This window comes from Panthera onca, chromosome A1 (assembly GCF_046562875.1).
Source record: "Panthera onca isolate mPanOnc1 chromosome A1, mPanOnc1 haplotype 2, whole genome shotgun sequence".
In the NCBI taxonomy this organism is placed as follows: Eukaryota; Metazoa; Chordata; class Mammalia; order Carnivora; family Felidae; genus Panthera; species Panthera onca.
Window position 1 is genome coordinate 36,398,352 of NC_138339.1, and position 14,910 is coordinate 36,413,261.

The window sequence follows — 14,910 nt, forward strand, 5'->3', positions numbered from 1 at the left end:
AATGTGAGTCAATTTGTTTTCTTAATCTAAGCATATATATTCATACATATATATGTATATAATTTACCCTGTACCATTTTATGAGTTTAACATATAAACCTTAGTGTGTTTTTGTCCATTCTGTTACAAAGTGAATAAAAATTTTATGGTTGCACTGAAAGACCATGCAATTCAATTTTGCTTATGTTTCCCAATAGTGCTCAAAATAAAAAACCAAAAATTTATATATATAAAAATATTTCACTACCAAACCCATTAGTGCTATCAAATGTAAACCTTTAATAATTTAAAGGACCAATACATGATCTTAATAAATTGAAGTGAATTCTCAATATTTTAATAAAATAAAGGAGTTTTGTACTGATATGTAAATGGTCTTGCAGCTTTCCCATAGGATCTAGGTAGACGGAACAATCCCCTTCTTATACCGCTCCTGACCCGCCATCAGATGTCACCAGCATGTTAATGACAACATTACATTGACGAGCATTGTTGAGTACTTCCACACAAGCTGGGATCTGTTAGAAATTAAACATAACAACTCATTTTGGTATTATAGGTATTGTAATCGTAAAAGGCATAACAGGCAGCATGGATCCATTTTAGAGTTTTTGCTTCGTTTTGTTTTCTGTCCTCAAGTCTATCTGGAAGCCCTGCCCCATTTCTCGTGTGATCTTTGTTCAGTTCTTCTTTAACGTATCGCCAGTGTCAGAGATACTGAAGACCTCCACGTCAGGTCATTCTCTTGGGTTATTTACAGAAGTCGGTTATTAGGAATCTTCCGATTGTGTTCCAGTCATCCACCACATTCGTGGGATGCATTAGGCACAAATAATTACTAAGGGACTTCTTTGAGAAGAAGCAGATGTTCACAGATCATGGAGAGTTAAGGAAACAGACGAACGAACAAACAATGCTCACATTCAGTTTGCCCCCTGCTTTCTGTCATCACGTCCATACATTTTCCAGCACGTTCAAAATAAACCTCCTACCTAAGGGCTATGTTAGTCACCACATGCCTTAAGATTTGCTAACCATTTTATTACAATATACATAGAACAAAGTGTGTGTTCCCAGACAGGAGGCTATAGTGTATTTAGTTAATTTAAATTAACACCAGGGTTAACTACTACCTACCAACAGTGAAGACACAGAACACACTGGCAACTCCAAATCAAGCTGTGGTTTACAAATCATTATTTAAATGATAGTAATAATATTAAATGAAAGTGAAAACCTCACTTCTAGACTTAAGTCAGAGATCCAAGTCAGCCTTATAGGAATTTTAAGATAGGCAATTAATGAATGGTTATACTTTTCTAGAAATGAGAAATACTGTAAGCCTCTCCCTACAGTGACTGATCTGAACCTATTTTGTTTTTCCAAAAAAGCATGCAGGGTCTATTTTCAGATGCTTGATTATGGCAAGAAGGAAGAAAAGTAATGATTTTTGGTGTAATACAAGCAATTTGTAGAATTGAGCATACAATTTTGCATAAAACATTGCAGGTTAAAATAATATTGTAGGTTTCAAGCCATTGCATTACAGTTGAATAACTGTCACAGTTAGGTTTTGTAAAATTTAAAACTCTAAGTTTTGAAGTGAAGCAATAAAACTAAATTCTTAAGTGATGACTTTTACCTTCATACAACACAGAAGAGCTATTTTTATTTGGGTTGAAAAAGTTATTTACAGCTAACATTGATTGAGTCTTGGTAAAAGTCCGGTAACACACGAAGACAAATATCCCCTCAGCTTTCTGAAAGATCAATGGATGTGTTTGAGGTTAGAGATACTCGGGACAGTGGCGAGGCTAGTCTCCAGCCGTGGCCGAGCATACCACGTGATCTAACCTAATTCAAAATTGAAAGCACCAAAATACAATTTAGATTTATAAAGTGGGATTTGCCATTCAATCCTCCATAATTCATGATTAACAATTTAGATGCAGAGACACAGCTAATGAAAGAAGATTTGGTTGGTGCTATTCAGTGGCTCACTTGAGTTGCCTTTTTAAAATCAGAGTTTTGTTTCCATTGAATCCAAGAACTCTTCATAAAATAGAGAAATACATATATCAAAGGAATTCGGTAAAAGTTGGTTAAAAATAAATGATCTTACAACAACATTTTAAATCCTTTAATGATTTAAAGAAAGGAAGACATATAACACTGAATGCTAAACAGGTCTTTTGAACCTCTCTTGGGAATTTAGATAGATATTGAATAGTAGATATATATTTATATATTTTACATTTTGCATGTAGGCCAGAGCTGTCTAAAATATCTCTTCATAGTAGGCTATAGGAATCTATCAGGAGATAGAAGAAAATAATTTCTGAGAACATTCTCAGTTTATGAGTCTTTCTTTCTGCTTTGACAATCAGCAGGGATCATAAATTTGAAGCAAATCGTGGCTTTTCTGCCTCTGGGTCTGTAGTTAAGACTGAGGAAGCCTCTCTCGGAAGAGCAGCTGCTGGTGGAGGGGGTGCGGGAGGGGCTCCTCGGTTGGGGGGAATGGCTCCCGACGACATCTGTCGGAACAGGGTGACTCGCTGGGGGACAGTGCCCCGGGCCCCTGCCTGAAGGCTCGGGCCGTGAACAGCCGTCACGGGCTGAGGGATGGAGGCCAGGGACTCGCCCACAGTGGGATGAGGTCTGGAAATGAGAGTGGAAACCTCATGGGGCAGCGAGGGCTGCGAGGCCGACAGGGGCCTGACCTCTCGGCTCAGGCTGGTGTTGTGGAGCGCCTGGGTGCTCCTGTGCACGTCGTTCTTGGGCGTGGAGCTGCCGGGCGTCTGGGGCTGCGGGGGCTGCTGCGGGGGCTGCGGGGGCTGGGGCTGCTGGATCTGCTGCTGCTGCTGCTGCTGCGTGAGCGACAGCTGGGAGGCGGTGGGCGACGCGTAGTGGAAAGTTCGAGTGGCCAGCGGGCTCTGTACCGGCGGGCTGCAGACCGCAGTGGTGTAGGAGCAGGGTGACAGGATGGCTGACGGCTGGGGGGTCTGTGTGCTGGGGCTGGGGGAATGCAGGTTGCTGTGGGACAGGCTGGTCGCTGTGTACACCGGCGGAGACTGTGTCCTCATGCGGGAGGTCGGAGTCGTGGTGGAAGAGGTGGCATTCAGGGCTGTCATTTGGGGATAACTGATGGGAGCGATTGCCTGCACCATCTCCCGGTCGTGTTTCACGATCTGCTTCAGGATCTCGTTCTCCTGATTGTTGAAGACGCCGGTGTTCAGATCCTTCTGGAACTTTTGCAGAAGGATTGAATTTTTCTTTCCTGGCGGCGAAAGAAAGACAGGCGCTTAGAAGGCCTACAAACGACTGACGACAAGCCCAAGTGAGAGTGGCTCCTGAAAGCGGAAGTATGCCAGTGTTTCCTGGAAGAGGCTTAAAAGCCAAGTACTCACCTTCAGAGCCAGACAAAAAGATGGCTCCTGCCCTTCGCACTTCCTGTATCTCTCCGGGAAATCTTACCTTCTGCGAGTCAAGTCGAGAAGCCTGTAATCTGGCAAAAAGGGAGATATCTGACGCGAGGGCTACTTTGAAGAGTGGCAAAAGAAAGGGCATGTGGACCGGGACGGGTCTGGAAGCAAAACGTAAGTTTAAAGCTACTTTGTCAAGAAAGGCCAATAGACACGCACACTATCTCAGGTACTCTACAAAAGGCTTTAGGTGGATGTATTTTATTGAATCCTCAACTCTTGCAAGTAGCTGTGTTTACAGTGCGATTTCACCCAAAAGGAGAATGGGATATGGGAAGGTTAAGAACAGTGTCCAGGAAAACATGACTACTAAGTAACCTGACTGGGGAAGGAAAACAGCAAATCTGATTGTAGATCCTTACCACGGACAACGAACCAGCTGCACCTGTGTCAATGTGAGCTCTTTTTAGAAAAGCTGTCTCTCAAGCCCCATCTTACTCGCCGAACAAGATGCTGCATTTTACTAAGATCTTTAGGTGATTCTCACTGTGCAAGTTTCAGGCACACTGTTGCAAGGCCTTTGCTTTTGACCAGTGCCCATGCCAGTGCGTACATCCATATTTTTCTCATCCCTGGACCTTTAAAACGTAATGATTTTCATCTGTACCCTACCAATTAAATCAGAATAGCCAGACATGGGGGCAGACTTCAGTACTTTAAAAGCAAATTTCCTCAAAGGAGTTTTATGTACAGCCAGGTTGAGAACCACTTCGTAATCTTTCCTTTTCTGAAGTGTCTTTGTGAGGATTAAGGGGACAGTGTATGGCAAGCTTTCAGTTCCCTTGAGGACCTCAGTAAGCATTACCTCTCCTTCCTGCCATTGTCTTTAGAGTGCTTTGCAGTAAGGAGACATTCCCTGGCAGACTATCAATAGAATCAAAATTAGATGAAGAGGGGAAAATCAGTAACTTTTGGTGGCATCACTGATAAAACAATACCCAAATAAATATCATAACTGAACAGTGAATCCACTTTGCCATATTGCTAAATAAATTAGAGTTAGAAGGACTATTTTTTAATGGAAATATGTGTTATAATTTACTTGGCTGCTGGAAAACTATCATTTTAAATGGTTGCCAAAAATAAATACTTGTCTCTCCTTACAGAATTGTTCTAATTTTCTAAAGAACAAAAACTGCTATATTGGTAATAAATATAATGCTTATTTGGCATATTGTCTTAACTACATATGGTGTACATTTATAAGCCATTGCCACAAAATGGAAAAGGGAAATATTTCTTTGTCATCATGTGAATAGTCAACGTTTTGTAATGTTACTATCTGTGAACTTATAGAGAAATACTCTACTTTTTAATGTACTGTTAGAATTTTATAAGGATCAAAACTGCAATGGCTTGGTGCTTATTAGCAATTTTATTGCCTATATTATTGACTGCAAACTTTCTTATACAAATTAGTTGGAATAAGTGAGATGAAAGTGAAGCTGTCGCAGATTAACAGAAATTCTCTATTAAAATATCGTGATTTTATTGCTTTCTCTAAAGATGTCTAGCTGGCTTAGGAAAAACCTCATGTGCTCAGATATCAGTCTCTCGCTCTACCATGAGCAGTCACAAACCACAAAAAGGGTATTTTCAAATGAAGTAAAGATGCTTTCAGGAATACCCACTTTTATGGGCACTGTCTCTCTCCACACTGTGTCCTGTTACGGGTCTGAGTTGTCAATATGAATTTCTACTATGTGTGTTTTGTCTAACGATAATGTCCAAAAGCTACCTTTACTTCTCCTAACCTAATTTCAGACTCTTATGCCTCTGTCATCCCACTTATATAGAAGGAAAGAAAGATATAATGTGCGGAAGAAAAGCTGACATAATACATCCTTCAAAAAGCCTTACCTTTAATGAGAATGAAGCACCTGTTTACTTCCAAGTGATCCCAACCCCATCACCTTTGAGATCACGGATTCCTTCACCCCTCCCTACCACCTCTCTTCAAGAATATTCGTTGTGTACTAGGTACTGTGAATGTAATAGTGAATTAGACGTGTTCTCTACATTCACAAATCTTAGCATTGTTAGAGCAATTACGATAATAAAGGCAGTATTGTGATGGAGGAAATTCCTAGGCGGGGATGGGAGAACATACCTAGGATATTCAGCCGCGTAGCGGTGGGAGGTCAGGGGAGATTTCTACAGGGAAATGATATCTATACTGAAAATTGTATAGATTATGAAAATTGAGTAGAGTGAAGTGGGGGCAGGGCAGGGTAGGGTGGGGGGAAGAGGATTTAGGTGTAGAGAGTAAACGCTTACTACCTTCTGATATCAGAATGTTCCAGCATATTTTAGGAAGCTAATAGCAAGCCAATCTGATTTAACTTTACTATAGCAATTATTCAAACCTTTAAACTAGTGTAACTAGTAAAGTCTAATTTATATATTCTTATTTGAGAGCAGAGAAGACTTTAAGTCGATGTTTACAAAGTAAAGCATCTATGTAGGGCATTTCTATCAAGGTTTTTCCTGCTTGAGTCTGTATTACAAACATTTCAAGAAGCTTCTACTGAGACAATTAAAACACACAAGTTTTCAGTTCTCAATATATAGATAAAAGTGTAAAGGTGATACGTAAAAATTTTTTAAAAACCTTGTAGCAAAATTTGGTTTGTAATATAGACTCATACTATTATAATTTTAGTTCTATTTTAGTGCTACCTAAAATTTTTATCATTGCTTTTTACCTGAAGATTCAAATTGTATTGGCATCACTGGGGAAATCAGACTGAGCAGCTAGTAAAAATAGAGATGATTAAATAAATCCAGAACACTTAAGAAGAGAAAGTTAGACAGTAGAAATAGGGCTAGAGCTAACTGCTATTTCTATGCTAATTAAAAGGCAACCTATGATAGCATTTAGGACTTACAATTGTAAACATATATCAGTCCACTAGAGTATAACCTAATTGTACATGTAAAAGATAATAAAACTGAAGAGAATACCTATCCGATCTAGTCGGTCAATGGCAACCGTCTCAAAGGCTCTCCGCATCATTGGATATTCCTCCAGGACCTCATTGAAATTGTCCACGGATAGTGAATAAAGACGACAATATGTATCAGCTCGAACACTGGCAGTGCGGCGTCCCTTGGTAAGCAAGCAAATCTCTACAAAAACAAGAAAGAAAGATTTGTTTGGTCATTTTCTTTCCAAGACCACTGGGACCTACAATTAAAAAAAAAAAAAGTCTCATGGTGTGATCAAGCAATGATTGGCAGCATTTTCTTTAAAAAAAATTTTTTTTTATTGTTTATTTATTGTTGAGAGAGAGAGACAGAGTGTGAGCGGGGGAGGAGCAGACAGAGAGGGAGACACAGAATCCAAAGCAGCCCTCAGGCTCTGAGCTGTCAGCACAGAGCCCAACACAGGGCTTGAACTCACAAGCTGTGAGATCATGACCTGAGCTGAAGTCAGACGCTTAACTGACTGAGGCACACAGGCACCCCGGCAGCATTTTCTCTTTTATCAGTAAATTCCTCGTGACAAAAATATCCAATTAATAATATGCAACCTTAAAATAATATTGTTTTTTAAACAATTAAAGTTTTTAGTTCAAATGGAAAGCTGAAACAGATTTATCTATCCCTCAGCTGTCCTTCCAATGCATCTGAAATAATAAAAGTGTAGAAAATGGAATCATAAATCCACGGTGGAGTTAAGTATTGGAAAAAACTGTAATCAGACAAGATTTTCATAAAGTTTGGAAGGCAAAAAGCAGATCATAACATATAGACAGAAACCAAAGTGAACCCGAGCATTGGTCTAGAAAGTCCTGTGATCAAGAAAAATGACCACGGGTTCAGATGGATGTGTTTCAGGTATGCCTTATGTTGTTGGCATATTCCCAATGAGATCAGTATAAAAAGCTATATACCAAAGGAATAGAGTGGCTTTCTATTTCAAGAGTTTCTCAGAAGAATTCTTTCTTGAGAATTAGATTTCCAAAATGTGGTAAGCAAACATTTGCAAATCCGGATTCCCTTATTTGCTAGTTAAATAGATCTATAAGTGGTAATTTTCTATTTCATTTCCCCAAGTTTATTAATTAAACTCTATAGACTTTGATCTAAAAAAACAGAAACAATTAAAAAATTTAGTTTCAAGGTAACCAATTTGAAAAAAGAAATGGCAGAAGTATTTCTGAAACGCACAGTTTCCTAACGTAAGGATGAAAGGGGTCTAAATTCACACTCTTCAATAAGGTCAGTTCATGTTGATGAACATTGTGAGTAAATTATGTGGTAGGGATTATGTACTTGATGTTAAGGCTAGAAATATGAATCAAACATAATGTCTACTTTTGTGTTACTTATACGATGATGGTTAAAAAAAAAGAGTTAATCTTAATTAAGAGTTCATTTAAATGCAATCTGGTAAGAACAACAATACAGACTGTGGGCATTCTGGGAGTATTTAGAAACACATCTGAACCAATCTGGGAAGACAGAATTTTAGGAAATGCCACCTAAACAACCAGTTATGCTGTTGTTCATGCTGGTAACATGTTATAAATTTAATAAATAATATTGTGGAGTGTTCATGTGTGTGTGTGCGTGTGTGCGTGTGCGTGTGTGTGTGTGTACTAGGTATATGTAGAAAGATGAATCTATATTGGTTAATATTTAAGCATAAATATTATACTATGGAATTTGCTGGCTACTGTACTCTAAACAATGAAATAAAAGGTTTAAACAACTGAAAGTTTATGTCATCACAGTTCTGGAGGCAACTCAAAACTCTTCAGCCATTATCTCTTGGCATCTCCTCAGTAATTTCTTAGTGAAAAACCGAACAAATGAAGGTGTATTCATTCATGAGCAGGAAAAATCACCGGTCAGTGTGAAAATCACTTCAAAATAGTCCCTTCTTTTAAAGCCTCTGTAGTCTTTGTTTCTACCATGAGTAACACAAAAAATGCCACACACTTAGCAATGAAAAAAGCAGACCTTCTGATCATTAAAGAGTCTTAGATTTCACGAATTTCCAAATTCAATATGTGAATGGAGCAGTTGCTTCTAATATTAAGTCATTTTGGAGATCCACTTATTGAGGGAAAAGAGTCCTGTGTTAGGTGTTACAGAGTTTTTCTGTATTTACTCTGAGTGGGTGTGTATTTGGGTTTGGGCAAAAAACAGAAAGAAAATACAATTTAGTCACCTGTATCTCATACTATCCTTTAGCTTAAGAAATTATGTGTATATTAATTTATCACTATTTTTATTTTCTTGTATTGGATTTTATAATCACTTCTTAAATATCACTTATCTCCTTCGTTGGCTTTAGACATTTTAAAGACAGTAACTATACAGTAACATTATTGTATCCCTCCCAGCAACTGCAACCTTGAGTTTTGAGCCCAGGGAAAATTATTTTAAAATGTTTATGAGTATGTAATGATAGTGGACAAACCCAAGGCCCACATTAAGTTCTGTTCTTAAGTTGTAGATAATGTAGTATTAGTTCCCCTGTGAGGTATCTCCCCTTTGTAATAGAACTGGCTAAATGATTTATGTACCTTCTTTAGGCAACAAAACATATCTTTGCAGGTTTTGTTCAATGTCTATAATGAAGAAAGTGTTTAGAAGGTATGGTAATATTTTCTTCGGTGTAGATAATGTCTTTACTCATTAGGTAGAAAATTAACTTGCTGTGGGGTGCTCAGATTGATTTCACACAAAAAGCAAAATACACAATGAAATAACATTGAACTCCCAAAGAACAAACCAAGTTCATCTTACAGAGATGTAAGCTTTTTAAAGAATCCTATGGCATATTTTCTAGACTGTGTTGATTGTTCCAATCTTTCTGCTTTTTTTTTTCTTGCTTATTTACTCTTTGAGACCTCGACTAGGAATTTCCCAGTGGTGCAATCACTGTTTTAAAATTTTTAGTGCAAATCTACTTGGAAATAAGTCCCTTTGTCTGGATACAAATTTCTAAATAATAATCAAATAATCAAATAATAAAATAACACAAGTATTGAGTTCTTGGCATATTTTAATTCTGTATGATTCTCTTTTTTTCTTTATAGGGTACTTTATTTCACCTACTGAAGAGGAAAAGTGACAGTAATGCTCCCCCTCACAGGCAGATTGGAAAACTATTTTCAATTTCAACATTATAAAGAGTATGTCCCAGGAAGTAAAATTTGACCCACCACCCACCAAATTAAAAATATACTTTTAATAAACCTTAGGGTATGAGATACATCAACTACTCAACGCTATTTTTGCTGCCATTAGTTAACCTTGATCATATGTGTTTCAGTCTATGTGAAATTACTGCCACCTATATGAAGTCATTTTATAAGGTAGGGCAAATGGTGTCAACAATTTTGCAACTCAGAAACATTTCCCTGACCCTTAAAACAGAATTTGACATTGCAGTAATACAGGGACTTAGCAGGAACTTATGACAGAGATTTGTAAGGTAAACGTTTAATTTGAGTTTCTAGAATTTACGGGAAAATTTGTACTTGGCTGCTCAGAGTAACCTAAGCAGGAAGCTGCTCCCTTTTTAAAGTATTCAATATCATGAAATAAAAGTAATTCACTATTGTGTATCAGAATACTAATTTCCTATAAATTACTTAGGCTTCTAATCCAGTGCCTCATACAATGTGCAAAAGGAAGTATCACTTTTTTCATTTTCTTTCTATATTTGTATTTGTTATCTTTCTATATTTAGTGGTAGTAAACTAGTAAAATATCACGTCTTATGGCATAGGAGGTGGTAACATCTGGCTGAAATCAATCTGCATATCAAGCTTGGCTAGTAGAAACATTTCAGATCTCAGATGGATTTGAATAGGAATCTAGGGAATTTGGAATAGAATAGAACATTAAATCGATGTAAATTTGTACTTTGAAATGTTTCACATCTTTTATAACCTTTTGAAACAGATTGGATATAATATCTCTCCAATTTCAGGTATTATAAAGGAATAATTATGCATATAGATTATATTATGATAGTCTCATAACTAGAATATCCAATTTTGCTTTATTTTCTAAAGATACAACTGATCATTTCAGTTCTCACAGACACAGTCATATTTATATAATTATTAGCATCTTCTACCACTGTCCATGCTAATTGTCATTTATATCATCTAAAGTTATTGCTTTTCCAAAAAAAAAAGTCTTAGCTCTCCCCCCATATGTTTGGTCAATACATCTCTCTTAAAGCATAGAAATTAGGGTGATCACCCCTGGCTCTGAATATCGACCAGTAGTGGCATCTCAGACAAGATGAGCATTGGCAAAGTTGTTACAAGGATTAACTAAAAGAGTGCTTACAAAGTGCCTGGCACAAGCCTACCACAGTGCGGACACTCTTAAAACATGAGTCCTTTCCTTTCCTTGTTATGTTCCCTCTCCTCTTGCTGTATTTTTTTTCCCCTTGTGATTTTGACTATACCTGCTGGAACAAGCAAGTAACTGTTTCATGTATCAAATAACTGTTCAAATGTGTAAAATATATTTATCATTTCCCATACCTTTGTAAGTAACCTGCTTTTTACATGTTTATTTTTGAGAGACAGAGGGAGAGAGAGCACAAGTAGGGGAGGGACAGAGAGAGAAGGAGACACGGAATCGGAAGCAGGTTCCAGGCTCTGAGCTCTCAGCACAAAGCCCAACGCAGGGGTTGAACTCACAAACCGTGAGGTCATGAGCGGAGTCAAAGTCGGACGCTTAACCGACTGAGCCACCCAGGCGCCCCAATCAATAAATTAAGAACAGAATGACTAACATCAGTGTGCAAACATTCGTTATAAAACAAAGTGCTCACATTTGAGCACAACATTCCAAATAGCCATTTCTGTTTGAAGAGCTCGGACCTATCCACCAGACTGCCCTTATCCTTTATCTGGTTCCTATTGATTACAAACATGTTTGTGACATGATTGTTTCATTCTGTTGGATATACAGATGTTTTCATTAAGGTTTATAGTTCCCACTCCTAAACCTCTCACCCCTTCCCCTTTGTTATGATGTATGTGTCTTTAACTTCTACTGTGACTCCTTCAACTGCCTAATGTCTACATAAAATCTGCTTTACACAAAACTATAAACCGTTATCTACTATATATTTATACCACTTGTCTTTAGCAAGTTAAAAAGACTTGACGGACTACCTCAGTAATTTTCAGAATATCTGTTGAATAGATAAAAAACAATCACTGCCAGCCCATGTTAGCCCATGTCACATACAGAAGATTAAAGGGGATCTGTTATGTGATTGGAACAAAAATCACATAAATAGTATCAAAGCTAAGAAGGGTAAGACCACAGTTTTCCTAGTTCTATCCATCTTTAAAAATCCACTGGACCACTCCAAGTCTTTCCTTTTGATTTTAAATCTACCAACACTCAACTCTTTAAAAGTTAATCAAACACCTTGAATTATAAATGCCTTTAAAAAGCAGCCAGCTTTTAAAAAATTCATCAAATGATTTTGGCTCTTAGCTACCTCAAGTGTGTTTTTTGAAGAGATATCCTGACAGCTCTGTTTTCCTATGTGGCTTAATAGGCTTACACCAAATGAAAAAGGAAAGTACAGCAGAAATAAAATCTAAACAGAAAATATACTCAGTAGATATTTAGGAGGTAAGTCTTCTACAGAAAAAGAGTTACTTGTCACCAAAAATTTCCCCTGGTTCTCTCTCTTTGTTTCTTTCACTCACATGTAACATATACACATGTGAATAATAAAATAGGGATTTAAATACACATTTTCTTGGCTTATTTAATGTATTATTATTTAATGGTATGTTCTGGTTTATTTATTGTCATGTATTATTAAGGGTCAACTGATTCATACTGGAATCTTCAGTGTAGTGCTTCCTACACTTTAATATGCATAAGAATTGCCTGGATGTCTTGCTGAAAGCAGGTTAGGATTCAATAAATGGGGGGGGGTGCGTACACACACGCGCGCGCGTGCGTGGGTGAGGTGCTGACACTGCATTTTTCTAACAGGATCTTAGGTGACGTCAATGAGGGACTTTTCTGGGAAATGAAGTCTTGTAGCTGTCAGGTTTACATCTAAACCAGGGTTCTCTGTTTACTTTATTTTTTATTTTTTATATGAAATTTATTGTCAAATTGGTTCCATACAACACCCAGTGCTCATCCCAACAGGTGCCCTCCTCAATACCCATCACTCACCCTCCCCTACCTCCCACCCCTCATCAACCCTCAGATTGTTCTCAGGTTTTTTTTTTAACATTTTATTTATTTTTGAGACAGAGAGAGACAGAGCATGAATGGGGCCGGGGCAGAGAGAGAGGGAGACACAGAATCAGAAGCAGGCTCCAGGCTCTGAGCCATCAGCCCAGAGCCCGACACGGGGCTCAAACTCACAGACCGCGAGATCGTGACCTGAGCTGAAGTAGGACGCTTAACCTACTGAGCCACCCAGGTGCCCCTGTTCTCAGTTTTTCAGAGTCTTTTATGGTTTGGCTCCCTCCCTCTCTAACCTTTTTTTTTTTTCCCTTCCCCTCCCCCATGGTCTTCTGTTAAGTTCTCAGGATCCACATAGGAGTGAAAACATATGGGATTTTTCTCTGTATGACTTATTTCACTTAGCATAACACTCTCCGGTTCCATCCATGTTGCTACAAAAGGCCATATTTCATTCTTTCTCATTGCCACGTAGTATTCCATTGTGTATATAAACCACAATTTCTTTATCCATTCATCAGTTGATGGACATTTAAGCTCTTTCCATAATTTGGTTATTGTTGAAAGTGCTGCTATAAACATTGGGGTACAAGTGCCCCTGTGCACCAGCACTCCTGTATCCCTTGGGTAAATTCCTAGCAGTGCTATTGCTGGGTCATAGGGTAGATCTATTTTTAATTTTTTGAGGAACCTCCACACTGTTTTCCAGAATGGCTGCACCACTTTGCATTCCCACCAACAGTGCAAGAGGGTTCCCGTTTCTCCACATCCTCGCCAGCATCTATAGTCTCCTGATTTGTTCATTTTAACCACTCCGGAGTGAGGTGGTATCTGAGTGTGGTTTTGATTTGTATTTCCCTGATGAGGAGTGACATTGAGCATCTTTTCATGTACCTGTTAGCCATCTGGATGTCTGCTTTAGAGAAGTGTCTATTCATGTTTTCTGCCCATTTCTTCACTGGATTATTTGTTTTTCAGGTGTGGAGTTTGGTGAGTACTTTATAGATTTTGGAGACTAGTCCTTTGTCCGATATGTCATTTGCAAATATCTTTTCTCATTCCGTTGGCTGCCTTTTAGCTTTGTTGATTGTTTCCTTTGAAGTGCAGAAGCTTTTTATCTTCATGAGGTCCCAATAGTTCATTTTTGCTTTCAATTCCCTTGCCTTTGGGGATGTGTCAAGTAAGAAATTGTGGCAGCTGAGACCAGAGAGGTTTTTTCCTGCTTTCTCCTCTAGGGTTTTGATGGTTTCCTATCTCACATTCATGTCCTTTATCCATTTTGAATTTATTTTTGTGACTGGTGTAAGAGAGTGGTCTAGTTTCATTCTTCTGCATGTTGCTGTCCAGTTCTCCCAGCACCGTTTGCTAAAGAGACTGTCTTTTTTCCATTGGATATTCTTTCCTGCTTTGTCAAAGATTAGTTGGCCATACTTTTGTGGGTCTAATTCTGGGGTTTCTATTCTATTCCATTGGTCTATGTGTCTGTTTTTGTGCCAATACCATGCTGTCTTGATGATTACAGCTTTGTAGTAGAGGTTAAAGTCTGGGATTGTGATGCCTCGTGCTTTGGTCTTCTTCAAAATTACTTTGGCTATTCGGGGTCTAAAGCAGAGATAATACCTATCTTCTCAAGCTGTTCCAAAAAATAGAAAGGGAATGAGAACTTCTAGACTCATTCTATGTAGCCAGCATTACTTTGATTCCCAAACCAGACAGAGACACAGCAAAAAAAAGAGAACTACAGGCCAATATCCCTGATGAATATGGATGCAAAAATTCTCAATAAGATACTAGCAAATCCAATTCAACAGCATATAAAAAGAATTATTCACCATGATCAAGTGGGATTCATTCCTGGGCTGCAGGGCTGGTTCAACATTTGCAAATCAGTCAATGAGATACATCACATTAATAAAAGAAAACATAAGAACCATATGATCCTGTCAATCGATGCAGAAAAAGCATTTGACAAAATTCAGCATCCTTTCTTAATAAAAACCCTCGAGAAAGTCAGGATAGAAGGAACATACTTAAACATCATAAAAGCCATTTATGAAAACCCCACAGCTAATATCACCCTCAATGGGGAAAAACTGAGAGCTTTCCCCCTGAGATCAGGAACACGACAGGGATGTCCACTCTCACTGCTGTTGTTTAACATAGTGTTGGGAATGCTAGCATCAGCAGACAACAAAAGGAAATCAAAGGCATCAAAATTGGC

General features: G+C 38.2%; 1 protein-coding gene across 1 annotated transcript in view; it reads right to left on the bottom strand.

Annotated features, from left to right (window-relative positions):
- Nucleotides 1-311: 311 nt before the first annotated feature.
- HCN1 (hyperpolarization activated cyclic nucleotide gated potassium channel 1) overlaps nucleotides 312-14,910 on the bottom strand; it is a 394,340-nt gene continuing 379,741 nt past the window's right edge. Inside the window, exons 7-8 of the mRNA XM_060634577.3 lie at nucleotides 6,447-6,611; nucleotides 312-3,277 (exon numbers count right to left, since the gene is read on the bottom strand). Of these exons, the coding sequence (XP_060490560.2) occupies nucleotides 2,394-3,277; nucleotides 6,447-6,611 (1,049 nt within the window). The 3' untranslated portion in view covers nucleotides 312-2,393. The remainder of the gene's footprint in view (nucleotides 3,278-6,446; nucleotides 6,612-14,910) is intronic.